General features: G+C 58.9%; 2 protein-coding genes across 10 annotated transcripts in view; one reads left to right on the top strand and one right to left on the bottom strand.

Annotated features, from left to right (window-relative positions):
* SBF1 (SET binding factor 1) overlaps positions 1-11,972 on the top strand; it is a 30,125-nt gene extending 18,153 nt beyond the window's left edge. For all 4 annotated transcript variants that reach the window (XM_052641443.1, XM_052641442.1, XM_052641441.1 and 1 more), the window contains 10 exons: positions 105-206; positions 350-535; positions 605-731; positions 903-1,033; positions 1,103-1,333; positions 10,373-10,480; positions 10,571-10,782; positions 11,256-11,343; positions 11,414-11,545; positions 11,618-11,972. In XM_052641443.1, coding sequence (XP_052497403.1) covers positions 105-206; positions 350-535; positions 605-731; positions 903-1,033; positions 1,103-1,333; positions 10,373-10,480; positions 10,571-10,782; positions 11,256-11,343; positions 11,414-11,545; positions 11,618-11,716 — 1,416 coding nt within the window. In that variant the 3' untranslated portion in view covers positions 11,717-11,972. The remainder of the gene's footprint in view (positions 1-104; positions 207-349; positions 536-604; positions 732-902; positions 1,034-1,102; positions 1,334-10,372; positions 10,481-10,570; positions 10,783-11,255; positions 11,344-11,413; positions 11,546-11,617) is intronic.
* Positions 11,973-12,877: 905 nt separating this feature from the next.
* PPP6R2 (protein phosphatase 6 regulatory subunit 2) overlaps positions 12,878-16,596 on the bottom strand; it is a 64,328-nt gene continuing 60,609 nt past the window's right edge. For 4 of the 6 annotated variants that reach the window (XM_052641537.1, XM_052641536.1, XM_052641541.1 and 1 more), the window contains 6 exons: positions 16,393-16,514; positions 15,940-16,111; positions 15,765-15,853; positions 15,183-15,330; positions 13,610-13,834; positions 12,878-13,528 (listed from right to left, as the gene is read on the bottom strand). In XM_052641537.1, the coding sequence (XP_052497497.1) occupies positions 13,432-13,528; positions 13,610-13,834; positions 15,183-15,330; positions 15,765-15,853; positions 15,940-16,111; positions 16,393-16,514 (853 nt within the window). In that variant the 3' untranslated portion in view covers positions 12,878-13,431. Of the gene's footprint in view, positions 13,533-13,609; positions 13,835-15,182; positions 15,331-15,764; positions 15,854-15,939; positions 16,112-16,392; positions 16,515-16,596 lie in introns of all 6 variants that reach the window. The other 2 variants (XM_052641542.1, XM_052641543.1) reach the window with 2 other exon arrangements.

Here is a 16,596-nt window from a genome sequence, read left to right as displayed (position 1 = left end):
CACGGCACAGGCTGTCCTCTGGTGGGAGCCTGCACAACCACCTCTTCTGTGGATGTGTGGGGCCTGGGGGCCTGGGAGGTGCTGAGGGGTGTGGGTCCCCGCAGATCCACAAGCTGCTGCAGGTGTCGGTGCTGGTGGTGGAGCTCCTGGACTCGGGCTCCTCCGTCCTGGTGAGCCTGGAGGACGGCTGGGACATTACCACGCAGGTGCGTGGGGGGGCGGGGACATCACTCAGGTGCGTGGAGGGGGCGGGGACATCACGCAGGTGCGTGGGGGGGGTGGGGACATCACTCAGGTGCGTGGGGGGGCGGGGTCCCCAGGCCCTGCTGACCCTCGGTGCGGCGGGCAGGTGGTGTCCCTGGTGCAGCTGCTGTCGGACCCCTTCTACCGCACCCTGGAGGGCTTCCGTCTGCTGGTGGAGAAGGAGTGGCTGTCCTTCGGCCACCGCTTCAGCCACCGCGGCGCCCACACCCTAGCTGGGCAGAGCAGCGGCTTCACTCCAGTCTTCCTGCAGTTCCTGGACTGTGTGCACCAGGTGAGCGGGCGGCCGTGGCTGGGGGCTGTGGGTGCTGACCTCTCGCCGCTGACCCTAGATTGCACACAGATCCATCTGCAGTTCCCCATGGAGTTCGAGTTCAGCCCTTTCTACCTCAAGTTCCTTGGCTACCATCACGTGTCTCGCCGCTTCCGGACCTTCCTGCTGGACTCCGACTACGAACGCATTGAGCTGGGTACAGGGGCAGGGCGGGTGGGTACGGGAGGTGGTGGGGGCGGCCCGGGGATGGGCGCGGTCCGCTGGCCGAGGGCGTGGCCTGTAGAAGGGGTGTGGCCCGCGGGTAGGGGCGTGGTCTGGAGGGGCGTGGTCAACAGTCCGGCGCTGCCCCCCACCCGCCCGCCCACAGGACTGCTTTACGAGGAGAAGGGGGATCGCCGGGCCCCGCAGGCCTGCCGCTCGGTGTGGGAGTACGTGGAGCGGCTGAGCAAGCGGACGCCCGTGTTTTACAACTACATGTACGCGCCGGAGGACGCGGAGGTGAGCCGGGCCCCAGGCGAGGTGGCTGGGCCCCTCCACGCCCAGTGCTCACGCCAGGCCCGCCCCCAGGTCCTGCGACCCTACAGCAACGTGTCCAACCTGAAGGTGTGGGACTTCTACACCGAGGAGACGCTGGCCGAGGGCCCCCCGTACGACTGGGAACTGGCGCAGGGGCCCCCTGAGCCCCCGGAGGAAGAGCGGCCAGATGGGGGTGCCCCCCAGAGCAGGCGCCGGGTGGTGTGGCCCTGCTATGACAGCCGGCCCAGAGCCCAGCCCGACGCCATCTCCCGGCTCCTGGAGGTGCGTGTGGCCCCGGGGACTGGGAGTGGGCTCCCCCCTCCCCCCACTGGCCTGCAGTGCCCACCCTGACTGGTGTCTGCAGGCAGCGGTGATCGAGGCTGTGGGGAACCAACCCCCGCGCCCCCCCACCCCCACCCCAGCCCCGTCTCAGGAAGGTTTGGAGTCACCCAAGGGCAAGTGGGGTTTTCGCAGAACCTGTGTGTCCTCTGAAGGCCCCTGCGCGCTCCCTCCCGGCCGTGCACGCCTGTGTGTGGACGGTGCTCTGCTGGGCTCCAGCTGCCTGGCGTCTCTTCAGAGAAGCTTGGGGTGGGCTTGGAGGCCGCTCCTGTTCTCTGCCAGACCTGGCGGTGCGCCCTGGAATAGACGGGGCTGTGCGGTGGGCGGCGCCTCGTGGCCCCGCCCTTGGCTGGGTGGCTTCGGGGATACCCGCGGCTTCCTGCGGGGAGCGCGGGCCACGGTGAGGAGCGAGCAGGCGGGAACCAGCACTGGCAGCCTGCCCCCCAGGGTTCGGGGGAGCCTGGGTCCTGGCGCTGTGGATGAAGGGGACTCTCAGGCTCAGAGAGCGGACGGCCCTCGCCCCCCACGCTACTCGCGCTCTTGGAGTTGGCGCCCTAGACCAGCGTCTGTGCGGCGTGTCCTGTCTGCTGCCTCCCCTTCTGACTGGTCTGTGTCTTTACAGTTGAGCGGAGCGCCTGGTACTCGTGGTTAGGTCTTCTTTTTACCCATTTTTGTCTTTCATTGGACTTGTTGGGATATTTATACTTGTATCTTCACGTCTAAGTTTTTCTCTTTATTTAAACATTTTAAAAAAATCGAGTTGGAGGATAATTACTGTGCTGTTAGCCTCCGCCACACAATGTGAATCCGGCATAAGCATTTGTACTTAATCATTGAAGTGTGATGGGCTCTTCTGGCTCGGAGGGTAAAGAATCTGCCTGCAGTGCAGGAGACCCAGGTTTGATCCCTGAGTTGGGAAGATCCCCTGGGGAAGGAGATGCGGTCCGCTCCAGTGTTCTTGTCCGGAGAATCCCACGGACAGAGGACCGCAGAGTTGGACACAGCTGAGCAACTAACGCTTGCACTTTCACACTGACGTGAAGTCGGACTTGCAGCTTGCTGTCCTTTCTTTGCTCTTTTCTTGCTTCTGTTATTTTTCCAGATAGTTGGGCATCATTACTCCAGCTACCAGCACTGTGTGGCTTCTGAGCTGTGCCTTTGCAGTACTAGCAGTGGTCGCCAGTGACTGCAGTCACAGGTCTTCTGGGGCTGAGTTGTACCCACACCCTGACCCCCCGCGGAACCGCCCGCTCCTGCCATTTGCCGTCGCCGCCCGTTTTGCTTTCACCTCGAATGTCGGCACTCAGCATGGATTATGTTTTAAGTGGCAGCTTTGTTTTGAAGGAATTAGACAAGGGCTAGCCTGTCTGCCGTGCCCAGTATGTTTCATTTTTTCCTTGTAGGTCTGCCATTGTGTCATTTCTCTTCAGCCTGAACTTTTCTCTCTTTAATACTATGTATGTATTTTATTTACTTGGCCGCGGGGGCTCAGTACTTGAGGCACAGGGGCACAGTTTCCCTGCAGCACGTAGGATCTTGGTTCCCTGAGCAGGAATTGAACATGTGTCCCCTGCATTGCAAGGCAGGTTCTTAACCGCTGGACCACCAGGGAAGACCCTGAAGAACTTTTAATGTTTCCTGTAAATCAAATCTGCTAGGGATAAACTCCCCCAGCACTTTTTTTTCACTTGAAAATCTCTTTATTGTGCCTTTAAAATTTTTGTATTTTCACCATTTCTTCTTTTTTGAAGTACTATTAATTTACAGTGTTGTGTTTCAGGTGTATAATAGAGTGATGTAGATGTATCTGTATTTGAGAGTGTCAGTCGCTCAGTCGTGTCTGACTTTGTGCAACCCCATGGACCGTATAGCCTGTCAGGCCCCTCTGTCCGTGGGATTCTCCAAGCACGAGTCCTGCAGTGGGTTGCCATTCCCTTGTCCAGGGGATTTCCCCGACCCAGGGATTGAACCTGGGTCTCCTGCCTCACAGGCAGATTCTTTACTGTCTGAGCCACCAGGAAAGCATATCTGTGTGTATATATGTGTATGTACATATATGTGTGTGTCTATATGTAGAGAGTAGATTCTTCCGCGTCCTAGGCTTTCACAGGATACTGAATATGTTCCCTGTGCTGTGCGGGCCCTTGTTGATGGTCTGTTTCATACAGACAGAGTGTGTATGTCAACCCCAGACCCCTAATCCGTCCCTTCCCCTCATCCCCTCTGGTAACCATGTTTGTTTTCTGTGTCTGTGAGTCTGCTTCTGTTTTGTAAATAAGGTCACTTATGTAATTTTTCAGATCCCACATGTAAGCGATAGCAGATGGTATCTTTCTTTCTCTAACTTAATTTTGGTTAGTGAAACCCCCTGGGCCCATCCATGTTGCTGCGGGTGGCGGTACTCCACGCTTTTCATGGCTGAGTAGTATTCCACCGTGTGTATGTACCACGCCTCCATCTGTTCACCTGTTGATGGACATTTACGGGGTTTCCATGTAGGCTATTGCAGATGCTGCTGGGGTCAATACTGGGGTGCATGTGTCTTTTCGAGTTAGAGGTTTCGTCTTTCCTGGATGTGTGCCCGGGGGTGGGATCGCAGGGTCGCGTGGCAGCTCTGTTGGAAGGTTTTTAAGGAGCCTCCATACTGTTGTCCGTAGCGGCTGCACCAGTCTCCATCCTGCCATCAGTGGAGCTGGGCTTCCTTTTCCCCACACCCTCGCCAACATTTATTAGTTGTAGAATTTTTCATGATGGCCTTTCTGACTGGTGTGAGGTGGTACCTTGCTATAGTTTTGATTTGCATTTTTCTAATGTTAATAGTGATATTGAGCAGCTTTTCACGAGCCTATTGGTCATATACGTGTCTTCTTTGGAAAAATGTCTGTTAGGTCTTCGGTTCATTTTTTGATTAGTTTTTTGGCTGCACAGCTTTGCTGCAGCGAGTAGGGGCTGCTCCTCCTCGTGGTGAGCAGGCTTCCCACTGTGGCGGCGGCTCCCGCGCGGAGCAGGGGCTCCAGGCGCACAGGCTTCCGCAGGCGCAGCCTGAGGCCCGGTGCTTGTGGCTCTGCGGCTGCGGCAAGTGGGGTCTTCCCAGACGAGGGGCCGAGCCGTGTCTCCTGCATTGGCAGGTGGGTTCTCAACCACTGGGCACCAGGGAAGTTCTGCCATTCAGATTTTGCTCTGTTTCTCCCAACCTTGTGTATATTATAAACGTGAAATTTTCAAAACTGATGCTCTGTGAAATTTTGAGTGAGGAATTTGTCAGTGAATTTTATGCAGATACCGTCTTTGATTGTCTAAGTGATATATGTAGTAATGTCTCAGAAGATGATAGTTCCTCAGAATATAGTTCTGTTCAGATGATGTGAACATTAGATCAACGAAAGCCAAAAAAACCCTTAGTGATTGATTCTGAAATGGGAAGTGAAACGGAAACTCATGGCACTGGAGGACGCTAAAGAACAGTGGGCCGAGAGCCCTGCTCGGAAACTAGGCAGCTTTCCAGGCGTGTCGTGTGTAACGCTGCGTGTAACAACCTGCACAGTGAATGAGCAGATTAATGTTCGCCCAGCCACAATACTAAAGTCACTGGCCACAGGTGGTCATTTCTGGAGACAGCGCCCCGGTCAGCAGCGAGCTCACAGGACGGCTTCTCCCGGCCCCAGAGCGCGCCGCGCCTCCCCAGCGAGCTGGCACCTGCGGCGGCTCTCCTCGGTGCCCCACGGCTCTGCGTGGGGTCTCCGGCCTCCGTGGGCAGGCGCACTCCCGGCTGTCTCGCTCTTTTTGGTGCAGCGGCAGACGGCGTTTGTTCCCTTCGTTGCTCTCTCTCTGTGCTTTCTTTCTTGAAAGGGTGTTTTCCTCGGATGCAGGACCCTAGGCTCACAGCTTTGGCCCTGGCAGTTTAAAGGCGTCATTCCAGGCTCTCCTGCTGGTGCTGTCTGAGTGCTGGCTCTCCCTCTCGCCCGTGTGAAGTCTGTGTGACGTCACCCTTTTCCCCGACGACCTCTCAGGCCTCCTGCCCATCTCACTCGCCTCCTTGGGGCTGTCCTGGGTCTCCGCTGTTGCTATGCTTTTCTCCAGCTGCGGAGTGCAGGCTTCTCAGGGCAGCGGCCTTCCTCGCTGCCGAGCGCGGCTCTGGCGCACAGGCAGGCTCTGTGCTGGTGGCGCGCGGCCCTGCTTCCTCCGGCGCGTGTGGGCCCTTCCTGGCCCGGGATGGGGGCTGTGTCCCCGCGTGGGCGGCCGGCTCTCTCCGCGCTCGGCCGCCGGGGAGCCCTCTTCATCTCCAGTGTCCGCAGTCTGGCCATCGCGTGGGCTTTTGTGTGTGTTCTGCTTAGAGCTCTTTAAGCGTCTTAGACGCAGTGGGGTGATGGTTTTAATCAGATTTACTGGATTTTAGACCATTGTTTCTTTAAACAGTTTACCCTTTATGATTGCTCCCTCATTTCTTCTGGGAGGGACTTTCTGGCCCCGTAGGTCGTTAAGGCTCTGTGGGTTTTCCTCTGCAGATTGTGCTGTGCGATTTATATCACCCTGCTCACGAGTCCACTGCCCTGTTCCTCCTTATGGTTAGAATGCTCTGAAGCTTATTTAATGAATTTCTTATTTTAGATATTAAGAGTTTTCACCTCGAGAGTTTCCATTTTCTTTATAGTTTTTTTCTCTCTAGAGATTCCCCATCTTCTCAACTGTTAGGTTCATCTTGAAATCGTAAATGTACTTCTGACTGCTTTGAATTCTCGTATGCTACTTGAGTATCCAGTTTATTGCAGGGTCTGTTTCACCTTCCTCTGATGATGCTTCCTCTCTCCCTGCCTTCAGGCTTGTCTAAGAATTGCTGGGAGCTGGACATTGTTGAAGACCAAGATCTCTTTGTCTTCGTTCAGGGTCGTGGGTTTTCTTCCTGCTGGCATTTAGTGACCTTGTGGGTCAGCTTGGTCTTTTCAGGGGCTGTTCTTACACTTTGGTAGGCAGCTGTTCAATTCAGTTCAATTCAGTCGCTCACTCGTGTTCGACTCTTTGCGACCCCATGAATCACAGCACACCAGGCCTCCCTGTCTATCACCAACTCCCAGAGTTCACTCAAACTCACGTCCATCGAGTCCGTGATGCCATCCAGCCGTCTTATCCTCGGTCGTCCCCTTCTCCTCCTGCCCCCAATCCCTCCCATCATCAGAGTCTTTTCCAATGAGTCAGCTCTTCGCATGAGGTGGCCAGAGTACTGGAGTTTCAGCTTTCGCATCATTCCTTCCAAAGAAATCTTAGGGTTGATCACCTTCAGAATGGACTGGTCGGATCTCCTTGCAGTCCAAGGGACTCTCAAGAGTCTTCTCCAACACCACAGTTCAAAAGCATCCATTCTTCGGTGCTCAGCTTTCTTCACAGTCCAACTCTCACATCCATACATGACCACAGGAAAAACCATAGCCTTGACTAGACGGACCTTAGTCCGCAAAGTCATGTCTCTGCTTTTTAATATGCTGTCTAGGTTGGTCATAACTTGTCTTCCAAGGAGTAAGCGTCTTTTAATTTCATAGCTGCAGTCACCATTTGCAGTGATTTTGGAGCCCCGAAAAGTAAAGTCAGCCACTGTTTCTACTGTTTCCCCATCTATTTCCCATGAGGTGATGGGACCGGATGCCATGATCTTAGTTTTCTGAATGTTGAGCTTTAAGCCAACTTTTTCACTCTCCTCTTTAATTTTCATCAAGAGGCCTTTTAGTTCCTCTTCACTTTCTGCCATAAGGGTGGTGTCATCTGCATATCTGAGGTTATTGATATTTCTCCCGGCAATCTTGATTCCAGCTTGTGCTTCCTCCAGCCCAGCGTTTCTCATGATGTACTCATATAAGTTAAATAAGCAGGGTGACAATATACAGCCTTAAGGTACTCCTTTTCCTATTTGGAACCAGTCTTGTTCCATGTCCGGTTCTAACTGTTGCTTCTTGACCTGCATATAGGTTTCTCAAGAGGCACGTCAGGTGGTCTGGTATTCCCATCTCTTTCAGAATTTTCCACAGTTTATTGTGGTCCACACAGTCAAAAGCTTTGGCATAGTCAATAAACCAGAAATAGATGTTTTTCTGGAATTCTCTTGCTTTTTCTATGATCCAGCAGATGTTGGCAAGTTGATCTCTGGTTCCTCTGCCTTTTCTAAAACCAGCTTGAACATCTGGAAGTTCACGGTTCATGTATTGCTGAAGCCTGGCTTGGAGAATTTTGAGCATTACTTTACTAGCATGTAAGATGAGTACAACTGTGCGGTAGTCTGAGCATTCTTTGGCACTGCCTTTCTTTGGGATTGGAATGAAAACTGACCTTTTCCAGTCCTGTGGCCACTGCTGAGTTTTACAAATTTGCTGGCATATTGAGTGCAGCACTTTGACAGCATCATCTTTCAGGATTTGAAAGAGCTCGACTGAGATTCCATCACCTCCACTAGCTTTGTTCGTAGTGATGCTTTCTAAGGCCCACTTGACTTCACATTCCAAGATATCTGGCTCTAGGTGAGTGATCACACCATTGTGATTATCCGGGTCATGAAGATCTTTTTTGTATAGTTCTTCTGTGTATTCTTGCCACCTTTTCTTAATATCTTCTGCTTCTGTCAGGTCCCTACCATTTCTGTCCTTTATCGAGCCCATCTTTGCTTGAAATGTTCCCTTGGTATCCCTAATTTTCTTGAAGAGATCTCTAGTCTTTCCCATTCTGTTCTTTGCCTCTATTTCTTTGCATTGATCGCTGAAGAAGGCTTTCTTATCTCTTCTTGCTATTCTTTGGAACTCTGCATTCAGATGCTTATATCTTTCCTTTTCTCCTTTGCTTTTTGCTTCTCTTCTTTTCACAGCTATTTGTAAGGCCTCCCCAGACAGCCATTTTGCTTTTTTGCATTTCTTTTGCATGGGGATGGTCTTGATCCCTGTCTCCTGTACAGTGTCACGAACCTCATTCCATAGTTCATCAGGCACTCTTATCTATCAGATCTAGGCCCTTAAATCTATTTCTCACTTCCACTGTATAATCATAAGGGATTTGATTTAGGTCATACCTGAATGGTCTAGTAGTTTTCCCTACTTTCTTCAATTTCAGTCTGAATTTGGCAATAAGGAGTTCATGATCTGAGCCACAGTCAGCTCCTGGTCTTGTTTTTGCTGACTGTATAGAGCTTCTCCATCTTTGGCTGCCAAGAATATAATCAATCTGATTTCGGTGTTGACCATCTGGTGATGTCCATGTGTAGAGTCTTCTCTTGTGTTGTTGGAAGAGGGTGTTTGCTATGATCAGTGCGTTCTCTTGGCAAAACTCTATTAGTCTTTCCCCTGCTTCATTCCGCATTCCAAGGCCAAATTTGCCTATTACTCCAGGTGTTTCTTGACTTCCTATTTTTGCAGTCCAGTCCCCTATAATGAAAAGGACATCTTTTTTGGGTGTTAGTTCTAAAAGGTCTTGTAGGTTTTCATAGAACCATTCAACTTCAGCTTCTTCAGCGTTACTGGTGGGGGCATACACTTGGATTACCATGATATTTAATGGTTTGCCTTGGAAACGAACAGAGATCATTCTGTCATTTTTGAGATTGCATCCAAGTACTGCATTTCGGACTCTTTTGTTGACCATGATGGCTACTCCATTTCTTCTGAGGGATTCCTGCCCAGTAGTAGATGTAATAGTCATCTGAGTTAAAACCACCCATTCCAGTCCATTTTCGTTCTCTGATTCCTAGAATGTCGACATTCACCCTTGCCATCTCCTGTTTGACCACTTCCAATTTGCCTCAATTCATGGACCTGACATTCCAGGTTCCTATGCAGTATTGCTCTTTATAGCATCAGATCTTGCTTCTATCACCAGTCACATCCACAACTGGGTATTGTTTTTGCTTTGGCTCCTTCCCTTCATTCTTTCTGGAGTTATTTCTCCACTGATCTCCAGTAGCATATTGGGCACCTACTGACCTGGGGAGTTCCTCTTTCAGTATCATATCATTTTGCCTTTTCATACTGTTCATGGGGTTCTCAAGGCAAGAATACTGAAGTGGTCTGCCATTCCCTTCTCCCCGTGGACCACATTCCGTCAGCCCTCTCCACCATGCCCGCCCGTCTTGGGTGGCCCCACACGGCGTGGCTTAGTTTCACTGAGTTAGACAAGCTGTGGTCCTAGTGTGATGATTGGCTGGTTGTCTGCGATTGTGGTTTCAGTCTGCCATCTGATGCCCTCTTGCAACACCTACCGTCTTACTGGGGTTTCTCTTACCTTGGACGAGGGGTATCTCCTCACGGCCGCCCCTCCTGACCTTGCACGTGGAGTAGCTCCTCTCGGCCCCTGCGCAGCCACCGCTCGTTGGACATGGGGTTGCTCCTCGTAGAGAAGCCTTTCCTCCAGGCCCCACGGACATGGTCTTTTCAGGTTTCAGCAGAAGGTCTGTGCCATCAGCAGGGTGTCCCCGTGGATCCTGCATCTCCCCGCGCCGTGTGGCCTCCAGCATCTGGATGTAGCTCACAGCTTTTGAGTAGCTGCTCTCTGCCAGGCCTCGCAGGATCTTGCTGCACACGTGGCGCTTGCTCTTGGCTAGAGATGCTCGAGGTGGGGGCTGTCTGTGGGGAGAGGGTCGAGCTCCTGCTCCCCCCACCCCCGCCTCTGCCCTGCCCGCTCGGGCTCCCGTGTGACCCTCTTGGGCCTCAGGCCGCAGCACGGCCCCGTAACCGCTCAGCTCCTCATGCCTGTGTGCCAGGCAGCTCCCTGTTGCTCTTTTGAAGATAGCTTTTTTCCTGGCTCACACGTTTGGAGTCTCTCTTTAGCCGTCTCTCCAGGGGTTTCTCCACGTGCGGGCTCTGTCCAGCCCCACACCCTTGCGCCTCTTGCTCGTGGATGAGTCACACGCTTGGTGCATCTTTTCTCCGTCTCCTTTCTGCAGCCTTCATCCTTTTGTCTTCACGTGTCCCATTCTGCAGAACCTTTTACTTCACTGGTTCCCCCCCCCCGCAGGAGATGCAGCGACTGGAGACTGAGCTGGGCCGACCCCCCGAGCGCTGGAAGGACGCCTGGGATCGGGTGAAGGCAGCCCAGCGCCTCGAGGGCCGGCCAGACGGACGTGTGAGCGGGGCGGGTGTGGGGGGTGGGTGGGCAGGCCTGCGGCCAGGAGGCGGGGACGCCCCCCTGACCCGGGCCCCTTCCTGCCTGCAGGGCACCCCCGGCTCCCTGCTGGTGTCCAGTGTGCCCCACCACCGCCGCTCGCTGGGTGTATACCTGCAGGAGGGCCCTGTGGGGTCCACGCTGAGCCTCAGCCTGGACAGTGACCAGAGCAGCGGCTCTTCCGTGTCCAGCTCGCGGCAGGCAGCCCGCCGCAGCACCAGCACCCTCTACAGCCAGTTCCAGACAGCGGAGAGTGAGAACAGGTCTGCGGCCGCCCCCGAACAGGCGCGGCGGGCGCCTTCGGGGGGCTCGCAGGGATTTTTCAGGACTTACTGGTGGGGGAGGCCCTACCAGTGGCCTCCACGTGAGCTGACCAGGGCTGGGAAGAAGTAGTTGGGCTCAGCCTTTGGGACGCGGAGCTGGTGACCTCAGCCACAGAGGGAAGGGACGGCTGGGGTTGGCACAGGCCCCGCGGGCTGCACCCCCTTTCTGGGCCCAGGGGCCGCTGGCTACAGTCATCGGAGACCTGCCTGGTTGTTGGGACCTGCTGTGCGTGGGATGTTGTTGCCCTGAGGCCCTAGCAAGGCCCTCGCGAGTGTCTGTCTGGGGACCAGGGCTCTGGGCTGAGGTTGGCTTGGGGGCGAGCGCCTGGGTTTTGCTGCCGGCCCTGGCAGGGGTGCAGAGGGCACCGGGGCCGGGCCCTGAGGTGGTCTGGCCGGTCCTGCTGCCAACACAGGTCCTACGAGGGCACCCTGTACAAGAAAGGTGCCTTCATGAAGCCCTGGAAGGCCCGCTGGTTTGTGCTGGACAAGACGAAGCACCAAGTGAGTGCCGGGCGCCCTGGTGGGGCGGGGCGTCGAGGGCCCCACCCTGACTCGTGCCCCCCCACCGCAGCTGCGCTACTACGACCACCGCGCTGACACGGAGTGCAAGGGTGTCATCGACCTGGCCGAGGTGGAGGCTGTGGCGCCGGGCACGCCCGCCATGGGTGCCCCCAAGACCGTGGACGAGAAGGCTTTCTTTGACGTGAGCTGCGGTGGGAGTGGGCTGGGGCAGCTGCCCACGGGAGGACCGAGAGTCAGCGTCCTTTGTCCGCAGGTGAAGACGACACGTCGTGTTTACAACTTCTGTGCCCAGGACGTGCCGTCGGCCCAGCAATGGGTGGACCAGATCCAGAGCTGCCTGTCGGACGCCTGAGCGTGGCCCTGCCCCGCAGCCCTGCGTCCAGTTACCGACCACTAGGGGTGGGCAGGGCCCCCCGGCCATGTTTACAGCCCCCACCCTTGACAGTATTGAGGCCCTCCCCCCGCGTGTACAGCCCCCCGCCCCGCCCCGCCCAGCCAGCTCCAGCTCCCTGGAGGCCTGGCTGAGTGCCCGCCGGGAGCAGCACGGTACAGCCCTCGCGGTGGGCCTGTAAATAGTACCCCCCCCCCCCCCCCCGCCCGTCTGCGCGCTGGCCCTGGCCGGCCGGCCCCAGGCGCCCTCTTCCTAGAACGAGAGTCTATAAAGAGCTAACGACACCGCGTGCCTGCGTCTGTTCCGCCTGCTCTCCCCACCCCCCAACCCTGAGCCCGGGCCGCATCATGGGGGCCATCGTCAGGCCCTTGTTTGGGGTCTGCTCCCCACCAGGCCTCAGGCAACCCTGGGGCTGGTACAGAGCAGCGACCCCCAGGAAGCTGCCCTGCATCCAGAGGGCTGGGGGTGGCAAGGACGGTGCAGCTCCCTGGGCCCTGGCCCCTGGCCAGATGAGAGCACCCGGGCCAGGGGGACGCCAGGAGGGTGGGCGTTGAAGAGGGCAGGTGTTGGAGAGGGCAGGGGTGCTCGGGCAGACGCAGGGTGGCGGGGCATGGTGCCCTGACGGCATCTGTGCTGGGGACTCTTATGCAGATGCCCATCTCTTACTCCCGTGAGTCCTGCCCCCTGGCCCTGACCATCCCCACTGCCCTATTCTGGGCTGTAATGGGGGTCACCTGGACTGGGTCTCACTTGCAATGGGTGCCAACCAGTGGCAGGGCGGCAGCAGGTAGGAGGTGGGGTGTGGCACTGCAGAGGCCAGGGGCCCCCCGAGAGGTCCTGGGTGGAGAGCACAGCACGGTGGGGCACCCACTGTGGGAGGGGGGCTCCCGGCCCGGAGACAGCCGTCGGGCTAAGGCCCTGCCCAGCGCTCAACTCCAGGCGGAGCTGCTCTTGGCGCTGACTCAGACGGGCCTGGGGCAGTGGAGGGCCTGCCGCTGAACACCACGCGAGACACAAGGTCTGTAGGTGAGTGACAACCTTTATTGGAGGCGAGGGTCTGAGTGCCGTCAGATCGTCAGGTCATGTGAGCTGACCCTGCAGACCACCCCCCCACCCCCCGGACAGCTTGGCGCCTCCCCAGCACTGCTCGGGGCGCCCCGACCTGCCCCGACCCGCCCACGGCCCACACCGCCAGCGCGCACTGCGGGAGGCCCAGGACACCCTGCCAGGCTGCAGGAGCTTGGGTTTTAAGGCAGTCATTTGCAGCCTGGCACGGCCCGCTCCCAGCTCTGGGCAGCTAGGGACCCGGTCTGGCCAGCCCTGCTCCAGCCCCGCATCTGGCCCCAGAGCCTCGGAGACCCTCTCCTGCGCTAGATAAAAAGTGCAAACACGTGGCTCTTCCTGCATCTGCTAAGAAAAAACTGGTAAAACACAGGCAGGGAGTCCGTGGAGTCTGGCCTGGCCCTCGGGCCTCTGGGGTCGCAGCCCCGGGCTCCCACGGGCAGAGCCACGGCCAAGGCCTTATTGCTGTGTGCGGGGCTGGACCCCCGTGGCCACCCAGTCGGGGTCAGGCAGGAGAAATGCAGGCGGGGCTGTCTGGCTGGTTCCAAGTGCCAGCTTTACCAATGCAGCATTTATTTTAAAATTAAATTAAATTAAATTAAAAAGAGACTGCATCACCAGGTGCTTTTCTGGGCTGGGTGCCAAGACTGCGCAGCAGCGGCGTCACACGGGGCCACTGAGGGCGGCTCCGGAGGGCGGCGGCCCGCCAGCCTGTCTGCGGGGTGGGGGGTCGCTCAGGGCTGGGCTCCCCGGCCCGGGGCCCCCCGCCCCTCCCCCGGCCTGCCGGCTCACCTGTCTCTCGGCACTGTCCCCAAGGCGGCCGCCACGGACACGGCTGGGCTGGCGGGGGCGGCGGTGGTGGCGGCCACCATGGGCCCGGGGGGAGCAGCCACGGCCAGCACGGGGGAGACGGCCTGGGGCGCAGGGCCTGTCACGGTGGCCTCAGCGGGGGCAGTGGGCGCCTTGGCAGGGTCCAGGGGCACTGGGCCGGGCGGTGAGCTGGGGGCACAGTCAGCCCTGCACAGCAGATGGGTTCTGGTTACCTGGGCCCCTGTTCTGCCGCCCCAAGTTCCAAACACTCCAGAGACCCCCCCCACCCCACCCCCCGCACAGCCCGCCAGGCAGCTGCCTCCTGCCAGGAGCGCTCACCCAGGACGGCCCGCCCCTGTGCCCCCCGCAGGCCCCCGCCTGCTCGGGAATGACCCTCAGGTGCTCCCACAGCCCACGCCCTTCTGTGGACCATGTGGCCCAGGGCCATTCCCTGGACAGCCACAGGCCACATCTGCCCAGAATGTGCCCACCCACCCCTGGAGACAGGGAGCGCAGGAGGGCGGCCTGGGGCCCAGGAGCACCCACAGCACCCAGCAGCCGCACCCGCTCCCACTACAGGGCATCACCCACTGCCTCGCAAGGACTCCGGGGAGGCAGCAAGGGTTGGGGGGGAGCCTACAGGCAAGCCTGGCTCGTTACCCACAATGGCCCAAAGTGCACCCCCCAAACCAAAGGACTTGCTCTCAGAACATCGCCTCGGGGGAAACGGGGGTCAGGAAGGGAAGAAGCTGAGCCTCGGGTCTCCCTGAGCGGCTCGGTGAGAACCAGCCCCTCCTGACGGGCGCCTGCTCCCTCCTGGTTGTGCCCACGGGTGAGCCCAGCACCGGTGGGATCGGCGTCCCCTGGGTCCCAGGAGCTAGTGTGTGCTGAGGCAGAGCTGGGCCCCCATGGACAGGCTGACCCCAGAACTGAGGAGGAGGATCCGAGGGGGCGGGGGAGCCGGGAGCAGCCCCGTCCTCCCTGCCCACCTGGCGCCCCTCACGCCGACTCAGCTCTGCTTCTCTCCCGGCCCAGAGCCCTGCCGCCCGCGTCCCGTCTCGGCACACAGCTCTTGCCGCCTGCCCAGCCCGGAGCATCTGTCCACAGGGGGTCCCACAGGCCGTAGGCCTGCCCTGCACACGGAGTGGTTGCAGGGCTGAGCTCGCAGGGAGAGCACCTCTGTCAGGGCCTGGGCCGAAGCAGAGCCCCAGACACCCTCGTCCTACTGGCCCAGTGAGACAGACGTGTGTGTGAGGCACCCAGCGATGGTTGTGACTCTGGACTGAGCACCCACCCCCAGGACGGCAGCAGCTCCAGAGCTGCCCCCCGCCCCCCGGGACCCCCGAAGCCTGGCCATCCCCTCCAGCGAGGCCTGGGGTGGGCTGGCCCCTCGCTACCTCAGTGACCACCCGTGGCTTCCCCGTAGAGGAAGGGGTGTCCCTCCTGTCCAGAGCTGGCCTCTGAGAAGTCACAGGGCCGTCAGGACGAGAGGGAGCACAGGTCCAGGCCTCTGCACGCCCCCGGGAGCCCCTTGCCGCCCGCCCCGCCTACTCACCTGGGGCCCAACACGGGCAGCGGGGAGGCCTTCTGGCTGGGACCCACACCGACAGCCTCTGAGGCAGCAGCTGCCTTCTGCTCATCCTCGCGGCTGCTGGCGGCCACCAGGGGTGCCTTCCTGGGGACACATGTGCTCCAGGCACCAACTGCAAGACGGGGCCAGCGATGCCAGGTGAGGACAGAGAGCCGGTGTGGAGCATGCGGGAACTTCAGCCCACGGCCCAGGGACACACCTGTCCCCCACGCCCACCACTGTGCCCGTACAACATGCACACGCATGTCTGTGAATTCACAGAAGCTGCAGAGAACTGTCCTCCCCGCAGGCAGGGCCAACCACGCAGCCTGGTGGCTTCCAAGTCTGTCTGACAGGGCTCAGGGCCAGGCCCTGCACAGGCACAGGACAAGCACATGGCAGCACGGTGCGCCCCGCCATCCGCCCCTGGGAGGCGGTGGGCCAGCCCGGGGGCCTTGCTTGGAGATGGACCCTCCCCCCGCCGACAGGCCCGCTCCAGGCCCACCATCACCCAGGGGACACGGCTGCCCCATCCCACTCCTCTGCCCCAAGGCGGCCCCCACTCACGGGCTCTCTCTGGGCCCTGGTTCAGGCCAGCCTGGGCATCGCCGTGGCCAGTGTCCACCGGGGAGCTGCACCTCGGCCCTGACTCAGAGCTGTGGACGAGGCTGACACTCAGCCCAAGCCAGGAGACCTGGCTTCAGGCAGCCGGGCCCCTCGCTCCCCCCAGCGCCCGCCTCACCAACAGAAAGGCTGGAAGTCGGCGAACTTGGCCCAGCCTTTCTCCTCTGGAGCAGAGGTGCTGGGGGAGCCGGCTGCCCACACACTGGAACCCACGTCCAGCGCCACTGCTGGGGCCGGGCTGGCAGCCATGGGAGTCGCTGGCCCATCAGGCACAGCCCATGGGGAGCCTGCTGGGGGAGACAGGTGTCCACACCCTTGCCCAGCAGGCAGACCGGCCAGCCCTGCCCTGGGGTCCAGGCGTGACTGACCGTGGAGGCTCCGCAGCAGGGGGGCAGGCGTGCCTCCCCCAGAGTCCCAGGGACACCCACCCCAGCCAGGACAGCGTGGCCGGAGGGTGGCTCTGGGCTCCACCCAGAGACTGTCAGGGGCTGAAGGGGTCTGCTGCAGGGTGGGGTCACCAGACCCTTTGTCTCTGCGTCTCCCCCAGGTCCCCCACAGCCCCGTCACCCACCTTCTGAGCCGCCCTCGCACGGCGAGCCTGCCTGAGCGGCGTCCACACCCTCGCCTGCACCCTGGCCTCCGCGCTCTGGGCCATCCTTCAGGCAGCGCTCTGAGGCGTGGGGGGCCCCGAACCTGGGGGGAGAGGAGTCAGCTGCCCTCCCCGAGAGCTGGGGCGGGGCTGAGGCGGGGCTGAGGTGGGGCGGGGCCGGCGCGT

This window comes from Budorcas taxicolor, chromosome 5, assembly GCF_023091745.1.
Source record: "Budorcas taxicolor isolate Tak-1 chromosome 5, Takin1.1, whole genome shotgun sequence".
NCBI lineage: Eukaryota > Metazoa > Chordata > Mammalia > Artiodactyla > Bovidae > Budorcas > Budorcas taxicolor.
Note: the sequence above shows the minus strand (reverse complement) of the source record. Positions and strands in the feature narration are given on the sequence as shown.